This window comes from Xylocopa sonorina, chromosome 7 (assembly GCF_050948175.1).
Source record: "Xylocopa sonorina isolate GNS202 chromosome 7, iyXylSono1_principal, whole genome shotgun sequence".
Taxonomy (NCBI): Eukaryota; Metazoa; Arthropoda; class Insecta; order Hymenoptera; family Apidae; genus Xylocopa; species Xylocopa sonorina.
In genome coordinates this window covers 5,031,104-5,044,497 of record NC_135199.1, presented here as the reverse complement: position 1 = coordinate 5,044,497, position 13,394 = coordinate 5,031,104, and the positions used below count along the sequence as shown (strand labels likewise).

Here is a 13,394-nt window from a genome sequence, read left to right as displayed (position 1 = left end):
GTAGAATACGTATATTTTCACACATTTTATAAATTTTTCAAATCACATATCATGTATAGGTCCTACAATGTTATAAATAATTTTATTATATGTTGTATAAAAGGAAAAGGCAACAAAATTTTGAAAGAAGTACATCGTATCAATGCCTGCTTAAAAAATTCAATAATCTTGCCTTGTCTACAGAATTAGTTAAAAATTGTAACCAACTAAGGAAACAGTATTTTTACATGTATACGTATATATATATATATATATATATATATATATATATATATATATATATATATATATATATATATATAAATCCGTTCCTATAAACCGTGTTTCACGATAGTATAAAGCAAAATATCATTTATGTCTTTGGTACTTGTAAGTTCTGTTTCCTTCAGTTACATATCTTAACACTTCGCAAAAATAGCTATAATGATCTTTGTATAACATGTAATTCTTGCCAATTAAACATTAATGGTCTAAGTATTTATAACAATTGCTCAATAAATAATGTTTATAAAAAAATGTATTGTATTAGCTCCTTTATCACTAGTTGAATGGTAACTAACTATTCATTTTTCGTTTAAATTGCAGGAAGCAAAATAAAAATTGAATTTTGAATGTATATAAATAAGATACGTTTTTAAATACCAAAGTTGAAACTAATTTATATGATTATATTTAATTAGTGATAACTTATACATGTAATGACCTGAGTAAGGTATGCATGTAATAAATACAGTGGATGGTTAAATCGATCGATGGTGTAATATTTATACAGGTATATATACAGATCTTTTCTTTACTATTATTGTACTACTGACTTTAATACACCCTGGATAGGAGTTATTAGTTATGTGCCATATGTTTTGTAACAAATTTATATATGCCCACCTTATCTGGAATAATTATTATTATTTGAAATGGATTGAATAATACAGAAAAAAATATAAGTTTTTAATACACATATACTTTACCAAAAATTTTTTTAGTAAGCACAGTATGATGCATTTCTCTACATGTTTTTGAAAATGTTGCTCGATCAGGAATACGTTCGGATGGATAATACTTCATTAAATATGATTTTAAAATTTCTGCAGTTTTAAATTGAGTGGCTTTATCTGCAGATACAAGTAGTTTTCCACTTTCACTTGTATTTTGTTTCGAATGATTCTTTTTATCATGTTTCTCTTTTGATGGCTTTTTTATATGTAAATTCTGATGTGCAGTGCATTCTTCTTTTGATACTTCTTTGCTTTCCGTATTTCTCGTTGCTGAAAATACATTTTCATCTTTGTGATCGTCATTTTCAAGTTTTTTACTTTTATCGGCAAGAATTTCAGATGCACTAGCTTCGTTAGTATTAGTATTTCCACTATTATCAATTATAAGCAACTCCTCTTCGTTGATCCGCATTTTTTTATTTACTTTACTATCTATACTACTTTCTAACAAATCTTCATTTCTACATCTTTTTACATTTTGGTCTTTTGGTACCACTGGGTCTTTAACTATTTTTGTACTCTCATTATTTTTATTGTCTTCTAAAACTGTAGTACTAGAACTTGATTTTGCTGATTGTAAAATTTGTTCATAAACTGATTTACTTGCAGGAAATGCTTTTTTAACGTTAGTTGTTTTTTTTACATGTTCCTTCAAAGACTTCCGTGCTTTCTTATTACGACTGTTCATTAAAATTTTGTCCTGCTCAAAAATTTTCCGAGCACATGTAAAGTCACTAGATTCTTTAAAATTAGCCTCATCTTCCTTTAAAGTTTTATTATTACCCCCCTCCGCACTGTACTTATTTTTTTCAGCGCCTATATATTCAGTGAAAAGAATGCATCTTTTATTGACATTATTTTTCGATTCTATCGGCTTGATCTTTTTATCATCATCTTGTAGAATACTCGTATCGAATAAATATTTGTCACTACTATTAGATTTATTTTCTAATAAGTTTGCGTCCTTCCTGAGTTCTAAGGCAGACTTAAATGTAGGGTACGAGGTATTCTTGTTTATTTCTTTACTTAATATACTGCTATTTTCCGCGTCTTGTTCTAAACTATTAGTTTCTTCTTCCTTGCTGCTACAATCATTGACACGTTTTAATTGTATATTTTTTTCACTATTTACATTAAAATCAAGCAAACATTCGTGAAGTGTATTAGCGCTAGTACACTTACGTATAGAGGAAATCTGTATTTATCAAAAGTGAAAACTCTATTAATATTATTAAATTTCATGTTGATATAAAATATTAAATTACATACCAATTTAGATATATCAAATTTATATTTGTTTGCAATTTTACTATTACATAACACTTTGTATTCACTGTCGTATGCTGTTTTATGCATATCATGCTCTTCAATATATATATCCGATTCCGGAAATATCTTTTGATAATTATCAAATAATGCCGATCTTAACTGCATATAGAAATGCTCGCGCACTTGAACAGCTAAACCCTTAATTTTTATATCTGTACTTTCAGCAGCACGCACATGAGATTGTTTAGCATCTTGACGATTTTGTTTTCTAATCTAGAATATCACAATAACTTCAAAAAGAAGTAAAAAGAATGATAAACTTATCTGAATTTACCTCATCATTTTTACTATTACTTCTCCGAATAGCAAACTGTTTTTCAATAAACTCTTTAGCTTCTCGTTTACTTTCGGCTAAGAGTTTATCTCTTGAAACTGTTTGTCCTTCGTATTCACCTTCACTGTATGGTAAAATAATTGCGATGATTGTAATTGTAGTTTAGTAGAAAATAAAAATATAAAATCGTATACTTATGAAGTACATTACTCACTCGCAATCGTACTTCGGTAGTGCAATACCATCTAAATTGTTACTAGATTTAGATTGAGACGCACGTGGCCTAGTTTGACACATTTCGAACTGTGATATTCTTGCTTGAACTGTATCTTTGCTCTTGCACACATCACATCTATCCTTACACGGCGGTAGACTGTCTCCGAAATATTTCGAAAATACCCCATGTCTACATCTGTGGAATACATTAAACGAAAAATGCATTCATTCGAATTATCATACCATTACACTAATAATGTAACAATCCTTACTTTGCTTCAAGACAATAAGAAACAGATTTCTCAAAATTTTTCCATTTTAATTTTACAAGTTCCGAATTTTTCTGTGTAATTTCTTCTTTAATAAGAAATGCTATTGGCCCATATTCTTCGTTGCTAAAGTAAACTCTACAAAACGCCGGTTTACCATCCCTGCCAGCTCTACCAGATTCTTGGTAATATGCTGCTATATTCTGAGGAATTGTCCAATGAACTACAAATCTATAAATGAAATAAAAATACAAGTATAAAATCAATGAAAATGACAAACATATTTTCTGTACGAAAGGGTAATTCACCTAACAGATCCTTTATCTACGCCCATTCCAAAACTGCACGTTGCTGCAATGACAGGTACTTCACCAGTTGTCCATTTGTTTTGAACTTCATTACGTTCTTGATTTTTCAAACCTATAGAAATAATTATTTGCACTTGATTGTTTCTTTTACTATTACTAGTGCTACAGTAAAACAATAGTAATATGTACCAGCATGATACGCTAAAGTCGATATGCCAAAAGTTGATAATTTATGTGCAATTATTTCAGTTGCTTCCTTCTTTCTACAATAAATAATGCCACAATTTTTTTTTACCTAAAAATTTTTAACAAACTTTGATATAAGTTAAATATAAATAAGTTTATTACATACAATAACTAATTATGAATGTTTATACAGTTTATATTTTAATAAATATAACTAAACAAAATACTCCAGAGAGATTTGCTTCACCTTCTAAATATTACAAGATCTACTTCATTTTTATTTTATACATACATATTATGTACACTCTGTACCTTTTTGTGTATTTAAATTTTTCATAAACCTCTAAAAAGCTTTCATAGTAAGGACTTACCTTCGGAGTAGATTTGTCTTGAGAACCAAGAGCTTCTATAATAAAACTTTTTAAATGTTCAAACGGTTTATCTAACACTTCTAAAAACCATACATCATAATAAAGATTAGGTCGAAATACAGGAACCGAAAATATTGCAGGGTTTGTCATATTTAAACATTGAAGGATATCATCCTTTACCTAAAAAAAGGAAAATATTATTACATATAACAATGTAATTTCTAGAAAATATTTATTAATATTCTACATTACAGAATATTTACCTCTTTTGGAGCAGTGGCTGTTAATGCAATTATTGGAATATTTGGACATAATTTTTTATATATACCTAGTTGTCTATAACTGGGTCTAAAATCATGACCCCACTGACTTAAACAGTGAGCTTCATCAATAACAAAATAGGACAATGCTTTCGCTTTCTTCAATTTTATTATCATGTCCTAAAAGAGCATAATTTCAACGGTTTAATTAACTGTATCCTATTAAACATTATATTTAACATTACGTATAGGCATAAATTAATAATTTACTTGGAAATGTTTTTGTGCTCCCATTTCAGGAGTAACATATAGTAATTTAATCTTTGGACACTTTGATGTCAAATCATTAATTATTGCATTTCTTTCTTTGCTAGATGTATTTGAATTTAGTGAGCTTGCATTGATCTTTTTACTAATTAAAAAGTCTACCTGATTCTGTAATAAATCAATGTCATTTAAACAATTAGATTATCATTCATCTATTGCGATTATATTAATTGATTGTATACCTTCATTAGGGCCAACAATGGTGAAAAAACAATTGCGACTTTGTCTTCTTTCATTATTGCTGGTAATTGAAAACAAAGCGATTTTCCAGATCCAGTTGGCATACATACAAATACATCTTGCTTACCTAAATACATGTAATGTTAATTCCTTTGCATACATTATGAGTAACAATAACTTTTGGATGTTGAAAAATACATATTTTAACATGTAAATATTAAATATGAACAAATATAGTCAACCTTTGTAAACAGCGGTGGTTGCTTGCTTCTGAATGTCAGTCTTAAAGTCATTATAACCAAATACAGATTTCAAAACAGATGACAGCATCTTCTTATACGATAAACTAAATTCTAGGATCATAAACGTTCAGAGATGCATTTATTGCTTCATTCTACAAAACGAGTCTCTTACTAATTTCTTATTCTTATAAGTTACTTCTCAAACACGCTGCTTGGGCGAACCATACTACACTGTAAAAGCGCGGCACCATTGTTGTGACAATTTTCTGAAAATACTAGCGTCATAACAAAATTACCGTTCCTGTTGGTAGCTGCTACCACAATATCGGACCGAAATTCACTAAATGTACAACTCTATATATTGCCTGCTTTAGACGTGAGAGAGAGAAAGAGAGAGAGAGAGAGAGAGAGAGAGAGAGAGAGAGAAATGCTATAAAAGAGAGTGAGACAGATGATGCGACCTCACTCTAGAACCCCTTGCACTATCTCTGTGAAAAGTGCTCAAACTGGTATCATATCGTTATCGACAACGAAGTGAACTAACGAGAGACTAGTGACGTCATCTCTATGAAAAGTGCGGAAACTAATTACCAATTTAGTTCCGCACTTTTCACAAAGATAGTGCCACCAGTCTCTCGGTAGTTCACTTCTCTGTCGATAACGATGTGCGACCAGTTTGAGCACTTTCCACAGAGATGGCGCCACGAGTTTTACAGTAGGGTCATCATCATCTGTTTCACTCTTTCTTACAAATTTTTTATATATCTTTCTCTCTCTTATCCCTAAAGCGGGTAATATCAAATAGATTATAATAAAACTACCGCAATATACAAGAAATTGCAATAAAACTGGTAAAATGTACAATAAAATACAGTAATCATAAATCATAAAAATACATTAATCTGACGAGTCTTCATTTCGTAAATTCTTCCCTTCTTCTGCTTGTGCAATGTATATTTCTGGAGTTTAATATCTAACCATTGCCATTCATCCACATACCAAATCAGCATACAAGAACTGTCAGGGAGAGCTAATACTCTCTCAAAAACTCCGCTCCTCACCGCTGTGCGGCTAAAATATCATAAATCATTTACTTCTAGGTTCGAAAGAATCATTACCGAAGGTTTCGTATGGAAAATTTACGATGGATGGGTGAAAGGTTTACGAAGTTTTGTTCTAAATCAATTTAAATAAAACTATGCTATGGCAGCCACTGGCTTCTAATTATTTACTATATAATTTTTAATTGTATCGTATCACTATACAATGCAGTTAATAATTATATATTAAATAAATAGAACCCGGGTCTCACCACGTGGAGGTTGCTGCGAATGGAGACCCACCCTAACCACGTCCCATCCACCCTCCTTTTATACAAGATATTATTAAATAAAACCTCCTTTCAATGTACATTTGCAACAAGTTCGATGTTTGATCCGTATGCAAACGCACAATGGAAGGAGTTTCATAAAGAATTTTCGCGAGAAAGAATTGTTACAAATGACAGAAAACACAAATACCCTGCCTAGCCAATAATTGTTTTAATTTCTAACCAGTCAACCTAAGTAGGAATATATATCAACTTAAAAGAAGTGATTCCTACCTATTAATAGGTCTGGAAATGTTTCACCCTACTTATGCAAAGATCGAAGAGAACACAGTACATGAAGTACTTTGTATTCATGAACTCGAAGTGTTTGCGAAAGCAAACAACAGAAAAGAAGCTCTGAAGCGACAAAAGAAGAATTTAACACAAGATTTTGCACAGATGAACAGAGGCGATCGAATTTACAAGATGCAAGGCAACATATAAGCGACGACAAAAGACGACAGAATTGAAAGCACTGGAACATTTAAAACAACACTGGAAACACTGAAATACTGGAACATCTAAAACAGCACTGGAAACACTGCAACACCTAAAATAAAACTGGAAACACTGCAACACCTAAAATAAAACTGGAGACACTGCAATATCTAGAACAGAAATGTACATGTGAAACCATAACACAGGTTAATAGATGACAGAAAATATATCCAAGAAGAGATACACATATAAATATAATAATAAAATAATAATCGAGACAGGAAACGCTGCAATATCTGAAATAAAAATATACAACAGGTAAAATAGTAACATACGAGTTAACAAATTTCACACAAAAATATATCCAAAAACAGAAACACACATACATACACATGCACATAGAAAAACATAAGCCTAATTGAAAATATATAGAGCATTTATATACAAATAATATAAATATGATTTTATAATATTTATACCCCTTCTTTGTATATCCTTTTCGTTGTTCACCCTTTTTTATTTGTATTATATACATGTGATCTACCTTCATCTTCGTAGCATCATTTCCATCCTGATGTATTATTTTAATCAAGTGGACTTCTCTGTAAAATTATAAGCTGCAACAAAAACTTATGCAATAGATTAGTAATACCTTATAAAAATTAGACAAACAAACAATATACATAAATTAGACATACAGAAACATCATTTTATGAAAATAGCATGAAAAAAATGATGTATGTAACATGTAAAAAAACCAATGTGTTTGATTATAATGTACGTTGGTGTAATAAAAATAAAAATTTACATTCCATTCTATCTTCTTTCCTATTACTTTTCGTTAAATTAATTAAATAATTGGTTCTGTTAAAAAGAATCATTTCGAATGTAAAATATTACTAATACTTTTTTAAAAGTATTATTAAACTACACTAACTTCGATTTTATAGGTAACTGTATTCTAATATAATTTGCGATTTTTAATGCTTATGTATTCTGATACACAAATCACACAATCGAATGTTTAAATATCAACCACAAAATCTATGTTAAATGAAAGGTTGTAAAAATCATCTTTGGTTGTATCTATCCGTAGAAAATAACTACATTATTGTGTAATATTTTATGACAAGCGCTCGATCAGCAGAGATATGAAATAGAATATTGAAGAGACGAAACCAATCCATTGTCTCTCATTATTATGATTATTAAATATCGTGAATGAGGTATACAATTTATTAAACGTGAAACAAAGAATACCTCAAAAATTAATCGCGGTAAACATTTCAATATAGTTGGAATTATAATTTATTGAAACAGAAATTAGCAAAATTAATCTCGACAGCAACCATATCGGTGCTCTTCATAATTGGCAACACTGATTTATTAAGTGTCAAATAAAGAAAATCTGAAATCTAATCGCGGGGTGTGTCAGGAAAAACCAATGCGCGAGCAGCCACCTCAGGGCGCTTTACTTAATTCGCAACCCTAATTTATACACCCATCATTTAAGCACGCAACGCTAATAAAAGAGATTTTTAAACAGTGATCTGCATAAGTGCAATGTCACCACGGTGCAATGTAGCCCTTTGGCTACTGTGGTGACTCTTTATGCAAGATCACACTTCCAAAGCGCAAGTGGAAGAATTTAGAGATGCGATATTGCACCCTGGTGCAACGTAGCTCCTTTGGATGACGTTTCCACAGAATCAGTGGAAGATTTGGGCATTTCATGAATCGCAACACTATCGTGAAAAACGCGTCATTCATTATCGCAATACTAAATGGAATCAGAAACTTAACAATTGAAAACTATTATTTCTACAAGAAACAAGATGCAATTACTCACGATATATATACATCGCAACACTATAAAAATAATTAAAAATTATTGGTACATATTAAAATAGCAAATACAATTTAACAGTGCGAAACAAATATTAGCAAATAATAATTATGTATTCAGCAAACAATCGCGATCTCATGGTTCGCTACACTAAAAAAGCAACGCGATTATCATTTCTACGCAACTCTAATTCAAAGCCCAACGTATTAATTAACACGCAACTCTAATAAAACTCGCAATCTGGATTAGTGCGTAACTAACTCTAATAAAAATCGCGATCTGGATGAATACGCAACTCTAATGAAAATCGCGATCTGGAGTTAAACGCAACTCTAATAAAACCGCGATTTGGATTTATTCGCAACACTAACAGGAACCGTAATTAATTATACGCAACGCTACAATTGAAACCGCAATTTGCCCAGTATTTGAGAAGCCAACATTCTACTACACAAATATGAGCATAGTGACAAAGTAGTAACAAAGAATGACTTTGCATCCCGAGAATTATCTCCAAATGCATAGTCATTAGTAGTTGCCCTCTTCTCCGGGCCTCTTCGGCATATAGCCTCTTCTTTCTTCGGGCATGAAGCCCAGTATCCTGAAACTTATATCTAAGCTCGAGATTTCCTGAGCGCAAACCAAAAAATAACATACAAAGGTGAAATAAAAATATAAATCGCGAAAGTTCTGAACGCACGCAGACGAGCAACGATTGTAAAGAATCATTGCTCGTACAAACATGCCAAACCTTGAGCAAAAAGAAACGTTCGTTTCGTCAAATCGCGACCGCGACCGCGGGTCGATTCGAAAAATCGATCGAGTAAAGCCAGTGGTGAACGGCATCCCCCGTTCACGCCAGCTATACCGTCGATCTTTCAAATCTAATTCCCTGAAACAGGTTGAACCACGCGAGAAACGCGCCTGCCCGATCGGAGACTGTGGTCAACCTGCCCGGCCCTACCTACTTATTATTAACAGACAAACATACCAGAAGTAAACTACCTACCTACCTAGTTCTATATTTAAAAGGCAAAAGATTCACACCAACACATTCGTTCAACCCCCGGAAATTTCTCATTCAAACACTCGGGCGCAAAAATCCTACACTAGAGAGAACGCCCCGGGACGCCTCCGACACCCGAGCTTGGCATACACCTCGCACACTCTAAGGGTACGTACCACTGCTGTAATCGACTGACGAAACTAGCGACCATTGCGTACAACGCCAGTAAAGCATTTTTATCAACATTTGAATGTCTAATGTGAAATTTGAAATATTGAAAAAATCTGTATCTTTCACCGAACACAGAAGTTATATTAGCCACGAGAATGCTGGAATTGATATCATTATTGTGATCAAAAATAAATTCGGTACCATTTAGAAGTAATAGTAAATCGTTTCTATGGAAACGACGCACTTCCACGGCCTAATCGCACACACACACAACGTAGAAGATACGTCGTGCACGATACACTAGCACGTCAGTCGCGAAAAAACACACATCATTAGTTATTATACAATCATCGTGCCCATTGCCTTTTCCCCACTCAAGTAGCACCTGGGCACGTGAATGGGGTCCTGGCAATGAACACGGAAGGGGTTAAACCTGAAAATCCTGATCTAAATATACTGATTAGCTCTTTGTGAAAAGTTATTCATTGATAGTTATTACGCTGCACAGAGTTTGAACAATTTAACAAACGTACTCGACCGCTATAGCCACCAGCGTGGTTGACGCATTTTCGCGTCCGCGAAAATGGTTAACGTGACCAGAATGTCATCGAGTAACATTCCAGACACGGCCTCCCTTGAGGCAGGAATTGAGATACGCTCAATTAGCGCGCCGCGAACCCCTAAGCGAGATCCGCAGCTACCAATACCCTTGGTGAGGGTGGCGGGCTCCCCCGTCTGCCCTTCGGAATAGCCGAGGGCCTTACGGACGGGGCAGGGCGCCCATACTGGGACGCTACAGCGACAACTAACAAGCTAACCGAACACGAAGCTAGAAATGCCCTGTGCAGTGGAGTAACTAACTACCAATTATTAAATATTGATCGAGAAATGAGAAAGAAGCTTGACAATTCATTATAACATTATAATATATAGAATAGAGTTAAAGGCGCGGCGCGACGCGAACAAAGTGAAAGATACTTCACCCTAAAAAATGATCGACATCCTTTGAGATGTATCCCTTCCTTCGAAGCGAATCCTCCCTCAATCTGATGTCAAAAAGAATGAAAGCAAACCCATAGGAGGTTACTACTACAGCCACCAGTACCAGTTGACGTATTTTCACGTCCGCGAAATGTTTAACGTGACCAGGTGTCTACGGTGACACCCAGGCACGACCTCTCCTTGAGGCAGGGATTGGGATACGCCCAATCAGCCGGCAGTGAACCCAGTGCAGTAATCTAAGTACGCAGTCCACCACTACCGATGCCCTCGGTGGGGGTGGCGGACTACCCCGTCTGCCCGTCGGAATAATCCGGGGGCCTTACGCAACGGGGCAGAGGCCAATACTGGGACGCTATAGTGGTAACACCACGCTACTCGACATTGAACGTTAAGTTCACTTATTGACTGACAAGAATAATTAAATTTAAATTCAAAGTTATATTTCAAATTCAAGTTAAATTTTAAATTAAAAGTAAATTTAAAGTTAAAGTTAAACTTTAAATTACAATTAAATTTAAAATCAAAGTTAAATTCGAAATTAAAATTAAATTTAAAATCAATTATTTTACATTCCGTACATTGTAATGATAGAAAGAATTGGAAAGCGTCTCGATCATTGACTCAATCAGTATTCAATCTAATATAACTATAGAATTGAATTTAATTCTACAAGAAATATACTAATTTCGAGCGATCTCGTCATCAAAGCAATCATTCTAAAATATGAAAATAATATTCAAGCTCGATGCTTTGATTTCAAAATCTACTCGTCGCAAAATGTCTTCTTGCACATGTAATATGAAATAGTTTCGGCAATCAAGCAAATCAACTTCTATTACTACGAAAGCTATACTATATATTCACAATATATTCCATATATATATGATATTTATCATATATATAATTTATTCTATACATTCAATTTGCAACATCCACACCAACATTATTACACAATGATTATAATTATTGCAAAAACAAAGTCGGAGGGTATCCGACTTCACCACTATGCACTGCTACAACAGAGCAGTTGTAATATATATTACTTATTTGTTCATAAAAATAAATTGTATCTATACATATTCATACATGTATATGATTATTAATATTCATAAGAATATTTCACTTTTATACATATTCGTGTCTAATATACTACTTCCATTTAAACTTCCTAAATATACTTATTATGTGTGGATGAATCATAACTATTATAATACTTGTATTTAATTATTTAATAATTATCAGTATTTCTACTATTATATTATGACATTTAAAAACGCGAAGTGTAAGAAGACCTAGCCTGATCTAATAAATAACACACACAAAATAAATGTTACCACTCATGGATATAATTTTATATCCATGGTCACTATGCTCATTGACGAAATTTTACGTAATTACAACCAGTCACTCGTGCCGATTTGGACCTTTCGTCCTACGACATGATTGAATGACCAGAGGAACTTAAAGGCATGCGACTCACCGACCGTATGTGTATAGAAGAAGTCATCGGAGATACTGCTGATGTCTGGAGAAAGTCATCGGGGATGCTACTGATGTCTGGAGGAACTGCTGCTGCTGCTGCCTCAGTAAAGTCTTTCAAGATATGGAAAACGCCTGAAGAAAGTCATATTATGCATTAAAATTCATATTACCATACAATCAATCAGTTAAGAAAAAATATTAAGAAATGTTGCTTACCTCTAGGAAGACATCATGAACGTTGTCGTCAGGGTAGATATGGTAGATGAATCCACCGTAGAAGTAGCTGAAAATCTTAAACAGAAACCATATTATTATAATTTAGCCTTTTAAAGTCCTTGCTAATATTTTCAATTATTAATTTACTTCATTGTGATTAATTTTGTGATTGCTTACAATAAATTAACTACAATTATGTTAACTTAGTAATTAAGAAAGATTAAAAGTTTATCAAATTTGGAATTATAAGTAAAGTACGAAAGATACTTACATTTTTGGCTTTTGAAGCACAGCTAGATCCTTTAGGTAGACAGCAATTTGACTCTAGAACCGGGGCAACAAATATTAAAAAAAAAAATTGGGAATAAAAATAAATAAATAAAAGACTACAATACTATTGCCATTTATACGAAGCAAACACTGACTCTACTCTTTCGCGTATGAATATTACAAAAAAAAGTTTAATTATAATTAGAGCAGCTATGCTCTAAAAAATACTAAAACTATTTATCGCAACAAACACTGACTCTACCGACCGCATTGCGCGCGGTCACCAAAGTATCCTGGAAGAAAAACATGGTACATGGGGGAACAAGGGGTAAATAAAAACAACACACAATTTACTGTCGTATTATTCTTCATCTTTTCCCGATTGAGCGTTTGTTCAAAAAAGTATTCCTTCTAATTCAATCAATTCGTGATTGATCTATAAATAATCAATTATGATTATTCGGTATCAGAATTTAAAGCATATTGAATATTCTTAATTAGTGGACTATATTATATGCTATAAATATTCGAAATTGCTTATGAGAATGATTATTAAACAAATAACTCATTACTTGTTGCATACATCATGTATCCATAAACAATTATATATAAAATGTTACCATACGATCAATAATAA

General features: G+C 32.8%; 1 protein-coding gene across 1 annotated transcript; it reads right to left on the bottom strand.

Annotated features, from left to right (window-relative positions):
• Positions 1-648: 648 nt before the first annotated feature.
• LOC143425244 (ATP-dependent DNA helicase Q5) lies at positions 649-5,233 on the bottom strand. Its single transcript, XM_076897884.1, has 13 exons — positions 4,958-5,233; positions 4,718-4,842; positions 4,479-4,643; positions 4,212-4,388; positions 3,949-4,128; positions 3,581-3,686; positions 3,392-3,503; positions 3,087-3,314; positions 2,813-3,010; positions 2,599-2,722; positions 2,265-2,537; positions 969-2,190; positions 649-890 (listed from the first exon to the last, which is right to left on the bottom strand). The coding sequence occupies exons 1-13, from the start codon at positions 5,076-5,078 to the stop codon at positions 841-843; spliced, it is 3,081 nt and encodes a 1,026-aa protein (XP_076753999.1). The 5' UTR covers positions 5,079-5,233; the 3' UTR covers positions 649-840.
• Between the last annotated feature and the right edge of the window lie 8,161 nt (positions 5,234-13,394).

Bases quoted from the DNA above. Each gene is read 5' to 3' on its own strand.
- LOC143425244 (XM_076897884.1), bottom strand. From the start codon at position 5,078: ATGATCCTAGAATTTAGTTTATCGTATAAGAAGATGCTGTCATCTGTT. The intron at 3,315-3,391 runs GTGAATTACCCT...TTTCATTTATAG, and splicing joins GTAGATAAAGGATCTGTTAG to ATTTGTAGTTCATTGGACAA. The intron at 2,723-2,812 runs GTGAGTAATGTA...TTTACCATACAG, and splicing joins CTACCGAAGTACGATTGCGA to TGAAGGTGAATACGAAGGAC.